This window comes from Dryobates pubescens, chromosome Z (genome assembly GCF_014839835.1).
Source record: "Dryobates pubescens isolate bDryPub1 chromosome Z, bDryPub1.pri, whole genome shotgun sequence".
Taxonomy (NCBI): Eukaryota; Metazoa; Chordata; class Aves; order Piciformes; family Picidae; genus Dryobates; species Dryobates pubescens.
In genome coordinates, this window is record NC_071657.1 from 749913 (window position 1) to 764453 (window position 14541).

Consider the following 14541-nt stretch of genomic DNA (forward strand, 5'->3'; position numbering starts at 1 on the left):
CCTCCTTAATGCACAGCTGCTTCAGTCCATGTTGCCTGGTCCCTTGTGGTCATTAGTGGTGGTACCCGTGGGGTGGTTTGGTGTGTCTGGATGCTAGGAGCTGGGGGTGCTTCAGGAGCTGGGGGTGCTTCAGGAGCTGGGGGTGCTTCAGGAGCTGGGGGTGCTTCAGGAGCTGGGTTCTCCTCAGCAGGAGATGTGTGCTGTGCCCACCTGCCCATCCTGCCTTTTGGATGTACCCATTGGGTCTCACACATCCTTCTGAGTCTCTCTTTGCCAGCTTAGTTCCTCCTTGAGAGCACTTTCTGCATGCTTGAGGTTGACTAATCCTTTCAACTCATGCCCACTTCCCACCCAGCTGAACAATGGGCAGCCCCAGGGGGGGCTGATGGGCTCCATGAAGAGAGGAGTCTCACTCGGTGCCACCACTGACTGCTGTGTGGAACCAGCACAGGTTGGACTCGATGATCCTTGAGGTCTCTTCCAACCTCGGTGATACTGTGATACTTTAAAGCCAGCTACTCCATGCCTTCAGCCCTCTGTGAGTCATCACCCGGGCTGCCCCTGTGAGGGTGCTGCTGAGGTGTGAGGTGCTGGTAGGATGTTTGCAGGGCTGTTGAGGGCAGGATGCACTGCGGATGAATCACAGCCACTGCTCACTCAAATGACACGTTAGATTGCAGGGACACGTCCTGGCGAGTCACCACTCCTCAGAGGGAGGGGGGAAAAGAAGACCCTTAATAGTTGAAAGATGGCTCTTAAGCAGAGGGAGGGGGGAGGTGATGGGAACGTCTGGTTTCTTCTGAAAGCCCCACAGGGGTGATTGGAGGTGGCTCAGGCAAACCTCCAGCTGCCAAATGCTCGGGCAGGCTGGATGCGAGCAGGCAGCCGAGGCTGCCAATGTGTGTCTTAGCAAATTAGTGCTGAAAACTGTTTGAAACAAACCAACCCCCTGCCCCAAAAAAGCCTCCCCAAGCCCCACCCAACCCCCTGACTGGTGTGTGTGAGTCATGCCTGGGGTGAAGCTGGTCCTTGGTGCTACACCCCAAGCAAACAGTGCTGGTGTAAGCGTATCTCAGCGAGCGGACTCGGAGGCGCTGAGGTGATGGAAGCTCTAATTTGCAGTCTAATTAAGTTGAGTAACTTCCCTTGTGGATTTATGCTTCTTCATTACTCTGAGCCCTGATAACATGGCCTTCCCGTGGCAGTCCTGGGCTGCTGGGGTCTTGGATTGGTCCCATGTCTCCTCGCAGGACCGTGTGGACCGTTTGAGAGGTGAGGTGGAGGTGCAGGGGAAGATCCTTCTCCAGTCTGACGCAGATTTCTTGTCACCTGCCCTCACTGCCACCTTGGAAGGTTGGAAGTAGTGTAGGGAATGAAAGCCCAAGTCCTGCTTGTCCAGTTGGTGCCTTAATGTCACCACGATGTCCCCTTGCTGTCCTGTCCCCACCTGGCCTTTGAAGAAGTCAGTGTTCTCCTCTGCTGGACCATGAACACCTGCACTACCACAGGATGTTTTGGGTTGGAAGGGGCCTTTCAAGGCCACCTAGTGTCCCCCCCACCCCTGCAGCCAGCAGGAACATCTTCCACTGGACCAGGTTGCTCAGAGCCCATGTTGTCCAGCCTGGGCTGGAATGTGTTTCAGGGGTGGGGTATCACCCATCCTGCAGTTAAGGAAACCAACAAGCCAAGTTTTGGCTGCAGCAAGACCTTTAACACCACTGAATGCTCTTTTGGAAGCTGTGCCAGCTCGGAGTGTGAGCCTTTCACCTGTGAGCTGGGGGGGAGCTGCCCTCAGGAGCATCTGCTGAGACTTCCCTCCTCACATGTTGGGGGTTTTCCTCCCCAGGTCGTGGTGTGGCAGGGATGCAGTTTGCTCTTCTCCTCCTGTGTGGTTGTGGCAGCTTGGGGACACCTTGTGTGTGGCTGGGTGGCTTTCTGGGGGATGGATGCCTTTGGCTGAAGGACTTTGCTTTTGGGCTGGACCTGCCTTTGGCTCTCCCACAGCCTATTTTATGGTCTGGGTGTCACAAAGATCCAGGCCAGAGAGATACAAAGGTCATGGCTGGCTTCTGTAGAGCCTCAGATTACTAGATCTGAAATCTCTTTCTCTTTGCTTCTTGTCTCTTTCCTTTCTAAGGCCTTTGTTTTTGTTTGGACCTGGCCAACAAATCTGAGTTCCAGAAGATACTGGTGGTGAAGATTAAATGTGCTTTGGTGCAACTGGTGGCAGGAACAGCTGTTGGATTTCAGCTCACCAAGTCCAACCTATCACCCAGCACCATCTGATCAACTAAACCATGGCACCAAGTGCCTCATCCAGGCTCTTCCTGAACACCTCCAGGGCTGGTGACTCCAGCACCTCCCTGGGCAGCACATCCCAATGGCCAATCTCTCTTGCTGGGAAGAATTTCTTCCTAATCTCCAGTCTAAACCTCCCCTGGCACAGCTTGAGACTGTGTCCTCTTGTTCTGGTGCTGCTTGCCTGGGAGAAGAGACCAACCCCTTCCTGTCTACAACCACCTTTCAGGTAGTTGTAGAGGGCAATGAGGTCACCTCTGATCCTTCTCTTCTGCAGGCTAAGCAACCCCAGCTCCCTCAGCCTCTCCTCACAGGGCTGTGCTCAAGGCCTCTCCCCAGCCTTGTTGCCCTTCTCTGGACACCTTCAAGTGTCTCAATGTCCTTCCTAAACTGAGGGGCCCAGAACTGGACACAGGACTCCAGGTGTGGCCTAACCAGTGCAGAGCACAGGGCACAGTGACCTCCCTGCTCCTGCTGGCCACACTATTCTTGATGGAGACTGAATGCCCCAAGCTCCCTCAGCCTTTCCTCATATGACTTTCCCTCCAGCCCCCTCACCTCATAGTCCCCAAAGAGTGAGCTACCTGAGCATGGCTGCACTGATGTTAGCATCCCCTGTCCCAGTGTCAGGCAGTAAAACCAACACTGCTTTTACCCCAAAGCAGCTTCCCTGGGGCCCCTTTTCCTGTCCAGGGAACGGTGTGGTGCCCCAATCAATACCTATTTTAAAACCAATCTGTTCTCAGAGTATGCAGTTTGGCAGTGCCTGAATGTCTTTACCCTCCAGGGTTTCACTTCTATTTTCTTTTTAATACAATTTTTATATGTTGCCTATCTTTTTAACTGTTCAAGAGGTGCTGTTTCCTGGCAGCCTTTGCTCAAGTACAAAGTGTCAGTGCTGGAAGATCACATGAAGTAAATCAGCAGAATGCAACCCCTGCTCTTGCTAGACTTTGCCCAGATCTCATCTAATCACTGACCTGAGAAGTTCTTAGGAGCTTTATTTTTTCCCCTGCAAGAATGGAGCTCAGCCCTAGCTCCAGTTGCAGCTGTGTCCCCTCCCTTGGCATCCTCCTGCTCCAAGGGATGATAGAATAGAATAGAATTAACCAGGTTGGAAAAGACCTTTGAGGTCACCAAGTCCAACCTCTCACCCAACACCATCTGATCAACTCAACCATGGCACCAAGTGCCTCATCCAGGCTCTTCCTAAACACCTCCAGGGATGGGGACTCCACCACCTCCCTGGGCAGCACATCCCAATGGTCAATCTTTCTTTCTATGAAGAGCTTCTTCCTCACCTCCAGCCTAAACCTCCCCTGGCACAACTTGAGACTGTGTCCTCTTGTTCTGGAGCTGGTTGCCTGGGAGAAGAGACCAATCCCCACCTGGCTACAACCTCCCTTCAGGGAGTTGGAGAGAGCAAGAAGGTCTCCCCTGAGCCTCCTCTTCTGCAGGCTAAGCAACCCCAGCTCCCTCAGCCTCTCTGCATAGTTGTAAATGCTGGGTCTTAGGAAGAAGTTCTTCAGTAGGAGGGTGGTGAGGCTCTGGAACAGGCTGCCCAGGGAGGTCATGAATGCCTCCTTCCTGGGGGTGTTGAGGGCCAGGCTGGATGAGGCCTTGAGCAGCTGAGTCTGGTTGAGAGGTGTCCCTGCCCATGGCAGGAGGCTTGGAGTAGATGAACTCTGAGCTCCCTTCCAAGCTGAGCCATTCTGTGATTCATTCTATGGTTCTGTGCTTTGGATCCAAGTGATATCTGCAGCCTGCTGTGGGTGACTCTGCCTTGGCAGGAGAGCTGGACTAGCTGATCCCCAGAGGTCCCTTCCAAACCATTCCGTGGTTGAAATGATATTCTCTTCTTTTCTTGACTATCAGGTCTGGTGTTTTTTTATCCTTTTTAGTCTCAGAGGACTCTGCTTTAATATTTGATCATTTGTGAGACATTACCTAAATTTAGGCTGTTGTTAATCACAGAATCCCAGCATGATGGGGGTTGAAAGGGAGCTCAGCAGCAGCTGGCCCAGCAGCACAATGCCCAGGGCGGGTTGGAAGCTCTCCACACCAGGACACTCCACAACCTCTCTGGGCAGCCTGCTCCAGCCCTCCAGCACCCTTACCACAAACAACTTTCTCCTCCTGCTCAGGTGGAACCTCCTGGGTTCCACTTTGTGCCCCTTGTCCTCACCCTGGGTACCACTGAGCAGAGCCTAGCCCCAGCTCCTCACAGGTCCTTTATCTCTTGCTGAGCCTTGCACAGATCCCCTCTGGGGCTGCTCTGCTCCAGGCTCAACAGCCTCTGGGTTCTCAGCCTTTGCTCCTCACAGAGATGCCCCAGGCCCCTCAATGTTTTGTGCAGCCTCTGCTGGACTCTCCAGTAGCCCTGTCTCTCTTGTACTGGGGAACTCAGAACTGGACACAGTGCTCCAGGTGGGGCCTCCCTAGGGCAGAGTGGAGGGGCAGGAGAACCTTCTTTCACCTGCTGTCACACCCTTCTGACTGTATCCCAGGAGATCATTTGCCTTCTTGGCCATGAGGGCACATTGCTGTCTTATGGGCAACTTGCCATCCATCAGTCCTACTCCATCAGCTGCTTTCCAGCAGGTCAACCCCTGAGTCTCCAGTGTGGTGGCTTTGTGTGTGAAGAGCAGGCTGGACATTGTGGCTGGTGGAGAATCATGGAACTTCTAGGGTTGGAAGGGATCTCAAGGCTCAGCCAGCCCCAACCCCCCTGCCATGGGCAGGGACACCTCACACCACAGCAGGTTGCTCACAGCCACCTCCAGCCTGGCTGCAAACACCTCCAGGCAGGAGGCTTCCACCACCTCCCTGGGCAGCCTGTGCCAGGCTCTCACCACCCTCATGGGGAACAACTTCTTCCTCACAGCCAATCTCAATCTCCCCACTTCTAGTGCTGCTCCATCCCCCCCAGTCCTATCACTTCCTGACACCCTCAAGAGTCCCTCCCCAGCTTTCTTGCAGCCCCCTGCAGATCCTGGAAGGCCACAATGAGGTCTCCTGGGAGCCTTCTCCTCTGCAGCCTGCACAACCCCAACTCCCTCAGTCTGTGCTCACAGCAGAGCAGCTCCAGCCCTCTGCTCCTCCTCGTGGCCCTTCTCTGGACACCTTCCAGCACCTCCAGAGCCTTCCTGGCACAGAGGCTCCAGAGCTGGCCCCAGAGCTGCAGCTGTGGTCTCAGCAGAGTGGAGCAGAGGGGCAGAATCCCCTCCCTGGCCCTGCTGGCCACACTTCTCTTGCTGCAGCCCAGGCTCTGCTTGGCTCTCTGGGCTGCAAGCGCAGCCCCAGGATTTCAGTGCACAGAAATGTTTCGAACCCTCAGTCCCTGCAGTTTAAGTTAATGAGGTTTCATCCTTTTAGCACCTTCTGGAAGCTGTTTGCTGTCTCCCCATGGTCAGTGCTCAGGGCTGGATGTTTCTGAAGTGGGAGGGTGGTGGTGGGGAGGGTGCTGGGTAGCATTCTGGGGACAATCTGCTGGCGACCGCTTTATCCGGCGCTCCGTCTCTCGCCTCCTAACCCTCTTTGATGTGGCTCATTCAGGGGAGAAATGGCATTACCCACTGCCTCAATCACTCAGATGTCAGCCAGGACTAATCAGGGGAAATTTGGGAAGGTTTAGTAATGCCAGGAGACATGACCCACTTTCAGACAAGTGCTTTTCAGACAATAGAGGTTAGGACGTGGAAACCTTGGCGGGGTGGAGAGGTCTAACACTGATTTGTTGTGTTTAAGTGCTTGCTTTGTTGTGCTGACCCTCTCCCAGCTTCAGGATGGGTTGGTTTGCTGTTCTGGTGGTGTTTTGGAAGAAGAAAACGCTGGCTCTTGCTGGTTTGGAGGAACTCTGGGTTACCTGGAGACGTCCACCCCCAGGCTGCAGGTGCCTGTCCCCTCGGGGATGCTTCCTTGGCCACAGGGGCGGCTGGTGGGTGTTGTGATAGTGGATGCTGTGCTGCAGCTCTGGTCCACCTGTGGGAGACCAGTGTGCTGTGGCTCAGGTCTAGCTGCTGGCAACCAGCATTAGCTGAGGAACCCATGGGGGAGTTTGCCTTGAGTGTCCTAGCTCATGAAGGTGTCATATAGAATGTTAGGGTCTGGAAGGGACCTCCACAGCTCATCCAGTCCAACCCCTCTGCCAGAGCAGGAGCACCTAGAGCAGATCACACAGGAACACAGCCAGGTGACTCTTGAATATCTCCAGAGAGGGAGACTTCACAACCCCCCTGGGCAGCCTGTTCCAAGCCTCTGTCACCCTCACAGGGAAAAAATGTTTCCTCCTGTTTCCATGGCACTTCCTCTGCCTCAGCTTCCACCACTGCCCCTGGTGCTGGCATTGTGCATCCCCCAGCAGAGCCTGGCTCCAGCCTCTGGGCACTCACCCTGCACATCTTTATCACCAGCAATGAGGTCACCTCTCAGGCTCCTCCTCTCCAAGCTCCAGAGCCCTCAGCTCCCTCAGGCTCTCCTCACAAGGAAGATCTTCCACTGCCTGCAAGCAGCTTTGTGGCTCTGTGCTGGACTCTCAAGCAGTTCCATGAGGTCCTTGAGCTGAGGGGCTCAGACCTGGACACAATACTCCAGCTGCAGCCTCACCAGGGCACCAGCTGATGAAGTACATCTGGCAGAAGGGTGTGAATCCATGAAGCCAAGTTTCTGTCTGTTCTTCATGCCACAAACCTTACGTATGGTTCATCCCTGCCCCAGTGCTCTCGGGGGGCCTCTGGCTGGAACAGCAACAGAAACTGCAGAGCTGAAGCACTGTGATGTTGCACAACTGTGAGAAAGCCAAACCTCGTGCTTAGCTTTGTCATACACCACCTTTTTGTTCTTCAAAGAGAAGAAAGGAGAGTTCTTGAAGTGGTAGCCACCTAATTTTCAGCACTGCAAGTTCTGTCAAGCAACTTGAGGCCATTCCTGTGTGAAGCATTTTCCCTTTGCTGAGCCAAACCAACTTGAGCCTTAAAACTTCTGAGAACCCTTTATTAAAACCAACTTTGTCATCCTTCCAGAGTATGGCCACAGCACTTGTGTCTTAATTTCATGTTGGAGCTAAGCTCTGCCTGCCTCTTGCAGTTTGCCCTGCTGGTATCAGTGTCCAATGTGATGGAGCAATGTTGGAGCCCACATCAAAATGGGAAGATGCTGTTGTGTGGGGGAAAAACTGCACCCTGGGGTGTGTGTGTGTCAGTGTTGGAACTTCTGCTGCATCCTGGAAGGTTGCCCAGGATTTCAACCAATTGCTGTTAGCTTCCAACACAACTGTTTTTGAGTGCTCATTCAGGTGTTTTCTAAGGTTCTGCTTTTGCTTCTGGTCATGGACTCCACTGCTTCTCTTCCATATTAAAAACCCCCAATCAAACAAGCAATAAAACCCCACTCTTGCTTTCTGAGTGGTTCCCCACATTCTGTTCTTGTAAGAGCCACATTTATGAGAGTATCACAGTACCACCAAGGTTGGAAGAGACCTCAAGGATCATCGAGTCCAACCTGTGCTGGTTCCACACAGCAGTCAGTGGTGGCACCGAGTGAGACTCCTCTCTTCATGGAGCCCATCAGCCCCCCCTGGGGCTGCCCATTGTTCAGCTGGGTGGGAAGTGGGCATGAGTTGAAAGGATTAGTCAACCTCAAGCATGCAGAAAGTGCTCTCAAGGAGGAACTAAGCTGGCAAAGAGAGACTCAGAAGGATGTGTGAGACCCAATGGGTACATCCAAAAGGCAGGATGGGCAGGTGGGCACAGCACACATCTCCTGCTGAGGAGAACCCAGCACCTGAAGCACCCCCAGCTCCTGAAGCACCCCAGCACCTGAAGCACCCCAGCACCTCAAGCACCCCAGCACCTCAAGCACCCCAGCACCTCAAGCACCCCCAGCTCCTGAAGCACCCCAGCACCTGAAGCACCCCAGCACCTGAAGCACCCCCAGCTCCTGAAGCACCCCCAGCTCCTGAAGCACCCCAGCACCTCAAGCACCCCAGCACCTCAAGCACCCCCAGCTCCTGAAGCACCCCCAGCTCCTGAAGCACCCCAGCACCTGAAGCACCCCAGCACCTAGCATCCAGACACGGCTTCAAGCACCTCCACCATTTGCCTCGCCCTGAGGTCTTGCTGCTTCTGCCTTGAAGCCTGTAGACTGGCAGGTTCTTGGGTGCATCTCTGCTGGCAAACAGTGCTTTGCCATTCTGTTAGCTGGAAGCTGTAGCCCTGGTGCTTGTCTAGATGAACCCATTTCCTTTGCACCTACCCCTGGCTGAACTGGGCACTGGCATAGCAGACAGCTTGCCCAGGCAGGTGCCCCATGCCTGGAACCACTCCAGGTGAGGCTGTTTGGAGCTGTGAGCAGCCTGCTCTGGTTGCAGATGTCCCTGCTGACTGCAGGGGGCTTGGACTAGATGGCCTTTAAAGGTCTTTTCCAACCCCAAAACATTCTATGTGTCTGTATTCATGGGGGCTCTGAAATCCAAATCATCCTTGTGTCCCATGAAATACTCAAGTGGAATTTCTGAGGTGTTAGCAGTGGATGTTGAAGCCCTGCTTCAAGTTTGAATGTGATGCTGAGAGCTTCTGTGTTCTTTGGGTGTGATGGGCAGGAAGGTGGTCTTGCCTGCTTGCTCTCACATGCCTGGGAAGCAGCTGGAAAAGTTGAGAGGAGCTAACAATACATCTAGGATCTGGCCAAACCTGTCCTGCAGTCAGGCAGAGCTTCAGTGTATTTGGTGTGTCTGGGAGTGAGGAGGCTGTTTTGGAAGGACATGGCTGCACTCCTGCTGCTAACACAGAACACTTGTAATTTAGCAAGTCAGGACAGAGCAAAATGCAGTGGCCAAGCCCTGAAAGAGCCAGCCCCAGCCCAGCAGCAGCTGGACATGAATGCAGGTCTGAACCGTGGCTCACTTGGTGAGGAACACCCAGGAGATGTTTCAAGAGGAGGCCCTGGCTGCAGCCACCTTACCTGATCCAACCCCTTAAGCAGCACTGCTCCTGGTGTCCCACGGGTTCTGTAGATCATAGAATCATTTTGGTTGGAAAAGACCTTTAAGGTCATTGAGTCCAAGTGTTAACCCAGCTCTGGCAGGTCACCACTGATCCACATCCCTCAGCACCACAGCTACTTGACTGTGAAAGGGGAAAGCTTTCAAAGCTGTGTCGATGTGGTGCTGAGGGATGTGGTTTGGTGTTGTCTTGGCCATTTATGTCAGCTTGAGAAGCTGGCTTCAGCCTAAAGGCAGTTGTGCAGGGTCCATGGGTCAGGCTTGGAGGAGGCTCTTGGGAGTCACCACATCCATCTAGAGGATTCATGTTAGCTGGCTGAGTTGGGGTATGTTAAGGATGTTGTTTTGTGGAAGGAGGCCAGTTAAAAATGGAGAGCTGGGTTTTACTTTATTAAGCCTGATTTCCAGGCAGAGATTAAGAAAAGCTGAAGCAACCAGAGAATCATGATCATAGTATCAGTCAGGGTTGGAAGGGACCACAAGGATCATGGAATCTTAGAAGGTTTTGGGTTGGAAAGGACCTTTAAAGGTCATCTAATCCAACCCCCCTGCAGTTAGCAGGGACATCTGCAGCTGGAGTAGGTTGTGAAGAGCCTCATTCAACCTCACCTGGAATGGTTCCAGGGATGGGCATCTCCCACCTCTCTGGGCAACCTGGATCAGGATCTCACCACCTTCATTTCTTCCCTCTCTCCAGTCTCAATCTCCCTCTTCAAGTTCAAACCATCACCCCTTGTCCTGTCACAACAGGCCCTGGGGATTTAAACAGTTCCTGGGGATGTGCCTTGTGTTTGATTTCTGCAGGCTGCAGTGTGTGATGCTGGGATCAGTCTGCTGTGGTGGTAAAGAACACACTAGGGCTGACCATCAGACTTAACTGTGGGAGTCTGTGTAGGTCCTGGAGCAGCTCCTATCCTTCTGTGTCTTGTGGTGAGAAGAGAATTATGGCTTGTTTTGCAGTGCAAAACCAGGTGTGGGCTTTCTCCCATGCATGCAGCCCCTAGAGGGAGTTCAGAAGCACTGGAGAAGCAGGGAAATCCCAGCTTGTGAGTTTTCCCAGCTGGTGTTTCTGGCTGGACACAGGCAGGTTTGGTCACCACAGAATGGTTGATGTTTAAGGGACCTTTGAAAGTCATCCAGTCCAACCTCCCTGCAGTCATCAGGGGACATCTGCAGCTAGAGCAGGTTGCTCACAGCCTCAGAACTGGAACAGTTCCAGGGATGGGACATTGTCCCACCTCTCTGGGCAACCTTGGACCGAGTCTCACCTCTCTCAGTGTGAAACATTTCTTCCTTTCAATCCAGCCTGGTTGCTCCCTTTCAAATGAAGCCCAACCCTTTGACACTGGAAACTGGGTGTGAAGATTTCTGGGCACAGGCTGAAATACCCTTTTAAACAAGTTAAGTAGCTTTGCTCTGAAAGGAGCTGTTGTGAAAACCAGTCCCCTGGGGGTTCTCACTGGGACGTCAGCCCTGGCACCTGAGCTCTGTTTGTGTCTGTGCTGTGCCCATCCTGGTTACAGCCACATTGTTCCCTGCCCCTGCATTGCTTGCAGACCTTGCAGAGACCTGGGGTTTAACTGAGCTGGCTTCTCTGAAATCCATTAGGATGGAGCTCAGATCCCATGGCTGGAAGGGGACCTACAGGAAGGCTGTGGGGGGCCTGTTTAGAAGGGCTTGTAGAGCCAGGATCATAGAATCACAGAATGGCTCAGGTTGGAAGGGAGCTCACAGATCATCATCTCCAGAGTTCCTGCCTGGGACTCATGCTCAAGGCCTCAACCAGCCTGGCCCTCATCACCCCCAGGGAGAAGGCATCCATGACCTGCCTGGGCAGCCTGTTCCTGAGTCTCACCACCTTCCTACTGAAGAACTTCTTCCTCACCTCCAGTCTAACCCTGCTCTGCCTCAGCTTCAAACCCTTCCCCCTTGGCCTGAGTCCAGACACCCTCAGGAAAAGTCTCTCTGCAGCCTTCCTGTAGCATCCCTTCAGCTCCTGGAAGGCAGCTCTAAGGTCCCCCTGGAGTCTTCTCTTTTCCAGGCTGAACACCCCCAGCTCCCTCAGCCTGTGCTCACAGCAGAGCTGCTCCAGCCCTTGGATCATCTCTGTGGCCTCCTCTGGCCTCCCTCCAGCAGCTTTGTGTCCTCCTTCTGCTGGGGACAGCAGAACTGGAGGCAGGATTGGAGGTGAGGTCTCAGCAGAGCAGAGGCAAGGGGCAGAATCTTGTCCCTTGCCTTGCTGCCCACACTCCTCTGGCTGCAGCCTAATATGAGGGACACTGGTTTGAAAGTGGAGCAGGGGAGGCTTAGGTTGGACATCAGAAGGAAGTTCTGCACAATGAGAGTGATGAAATGCTGGAACAGGTTGCCCAGGGATGTGTTTGAGGCCCCATTCCTGGAGACACTGAAGATCAAACTTGGTGTGTGCCTGAGCAGCCTGATCTAGTTAGTGATGTCCCTGCTCACTGCAGGAGGGTTGTACAAGATGGCCTTTGAGGGTCCCTTCCAACCTGGTTCAGTCTGGGTATCTGAAATGCCAGCAGTGGAGGAGCATGGAGCTGTGGGGACATCTTCATCACCTCCATAGGGGAATGATTGAAGGCATCAGGGACAGGTGATCAGCAGGTCCCCAGGGTGTTTGGCTGAGCTCATTTTGCTCTGCAGGGTAGCTTGGCATGTGGCTTTCCAGCTAATGCTGGGGACATAGACTCATAGAATCCTAAAATTCTTAGGGTTGGAAGGGGCCTCAAGCATCATCCAGTCCCAACCCCCTGCGATGGGCAGGGACACCTCACCCACAGCAGGTTGCTCACAGCCACCTCCAGCCTGGCTGCAAACACCTCCAGGCAGGAGGCTTCCACCACCTCCCTGGGCAGCCTGTGCCAGGCTCTCACCACCCTCATGGGCAACAACTTCTTCCTCACAGCCAATCTCAAGCTCCCCACTTCTAGTTCTGCTCCATCCCCCCCAGCCCTATCCCTCCCTGACACCCTCAAAAGTCCCTCCCCAGCTTTCTTGGAGCTCTTTTCAGATCCTGGAAGGCCACAATGAGTTCTCCCTGGAGCCTTCTCCTCTCCAGCCTGCACAACCCCACCTCTCTCAGGCTGTCTCCAGAGCAGAGCAGCTCCAGCCCTCTGCTCCTCCTCCTGGCCCTGCTCTGGACACCTTCCAGCCCCTCCAGAGCCTTCCTGGCACAGAGGCTCCAGAGCTGGCCCCAGAGCTGCAGCTGTGGGCTCAGCAGAGTGGAGCAGAGGGGCAGAATCCTCTCCCTGCCCTGCTGGCCACACTTCTCTTGCTGCAGCCCAGGCTCTGCTTGGCTCTCTGGGCTGCCAGTGCTCCCTGCTGGCTCCTGCTGAGCTTCTCCTACAGCTTTGCATCTGGAGTGTCCCCAGTTTGCAAAAACAAAACAGGGAGGATGAGGGAGAGCAGGAGAGAGCAAATATTTGCATTTCTGCTGGTGAATCCATCTTGCTGATGCCCTGATAGGCCCTGTCCCCCTCTCTTCTGAGTCTCTGCTCTTGCTGAGGTGTTTCTGCCTGTCCCATCTGTTGACAGAAAGCTGCTCTTATCTCCAGCCTGGCTGGGAACAGGGAAGCTGTGCTTTGGCAGTAGCTTTAGTGACACTCTGATCAAAGGGCTCTCTGCCCTCCTTGCAGGGAGAGCCTGCTTGGTGGGGAGCAGCAGGGTGAGAGGTGCCAACAGAGGGGACAGCTGAAATGGTGGCAAAGAATGGTTGGTGTTTAGCAGCCTGCTTGGCTGTGGGTGGAAGGGATGAATGGGTTGGTGGTGGAGTTAAGTCAGGGAAGCAGCTGTGCAGGTCTCATCTCAGGTTTCCTGGTAAGGAGGTGACTCCTGGTCAGAAAGGAATCCCAGTGACTGCTGTGTTTGGCAAGTCTGAGGTGGTTTTGTTCCTCCACTGTTCTGTGCTCAGGTGGGGCTGAGATTGCTGTGGGAGTTTTCACAGGGTTTCTTCATCTCTGGGGTTTGTGTGGGTCACATTTGGCTTAGGGAGAACAGCAGCAGCATCTCTTTAAGCTGAACTACCAATGGAGTGTAAATGTGTACGTGGAAGGTAATGGAAGGTGCTTTTTGTTCTCCCCAGGAGCAAGTGACATGATGAGAGAAAAAACAGCCTCAAGTTGCACCAGGGGAGGTTTAGGTTGGACATATGGAAAAGTTTTCCCCCCACAAAGGGTTGTCAGGGCCTGGAAGAGGCTGCCCAAGGCAGTGGTGGAGTCCCCATCCCTGGAGGGGTTTCAAAGCTGTGTGTCTGTGGTGCTGAGGGACAGGGTTCAGTGGTGTCCTGGCAGCGCTGGCTTAATAGAATAGAATAGAATTAACCAGGTTGGAAAAGACCTCAGAGATCATCGAGTCCAACTTATCACCCAACACCATCTGATCAACTCAACCATGGCACCAAGTGCCTCGTCCAGGCTCTTCCTAAACACCTCCAGGGATGGGGACTCCACCACCTCCCTGGGCAGCACATCCCAAGGGCCAATCTCTCTCTCTATGAAGAACTTGTTCCTAACCTCCAGCCTAAACCTCCCCTGGCACAGCTTGAGACTGTGGCCTCTTGTTCTGTTGCCTGGGAGAAGAAACCAACCCCCACCTGGCTACAACCTCCCTTCAGGGAGTTGCAGAGAGCAAGAAGGTCTCCCCTGAGCCTCCTCTTCTCCAGGCTAAGCAACCCCAGCTCCCTCAGCCTCTCCTCACAGGGCTGTGCTCCAGACCCCTCCCCAGCTTTGTTGCCCTTCTCTGGACACCTTCCAGCAGCTCAACCTCTTTCCTACCCTGAGGGGCCCAGGACTGGGCACATGGTTGGGCTTTGGAAGTCTGTTTTAATTTTCTCCTTCCGTTTGGCATGTTTTCCTGGGTGGACACTTCCTTGTTTCGTGGGAGCTGTGCCTGAGCTGCCATGGGAGCGTGTGTTTGTGTGCTGCTGGGGCAACCACCCACCTGAGGGGAAGAGATAACCTTGGATTTGCCTAACTCATGGGGGGTACATTGCCAAGTCATGGATGAAATTCAAACCAGAGGGTAAAGGCTGGAGGAGATGAATTGAGAGCCCTTCATGCAGAGCACAAACAATCTCCTCTAGTAAGTGTAGGGGAGACTACAGCTTACATAAGGCAGGACAGTGAAAGACACATCTCCATCAGCCCCGGAATTTTGAGTTGCAGGAGGACATTAAGAGGAACAACTTCCTTGGAAGGGTTGTGAAGGCTTGGACCAGGCTGCCC

General features: G+C 53.8%; 1 protein-coding gene across 1 annotated transcript in view; it reads left to right on the forward strand.

Moving 5' to 3' along the window:
* Positions 1–1187: 1187 nt before the first annotated feature.
* The window catches only part of MYO5B (myosin VB), a 255509-nt gene continuing 242155 nt past the window's right edge, over positions 1188–14541 (forward strand). The window contains exons 1-2 of the mRNA XM_054178698.1: positions 1188–1272; positions 2005–2015. Of these exons, the coding sequence (XP_054034673.1) occupies positions 1188–1272; positions 2005–2015 (96 nt within the window). The remainder of the gene's footprint in view (positions 1273–2004; positions 2016–14541) is intronic.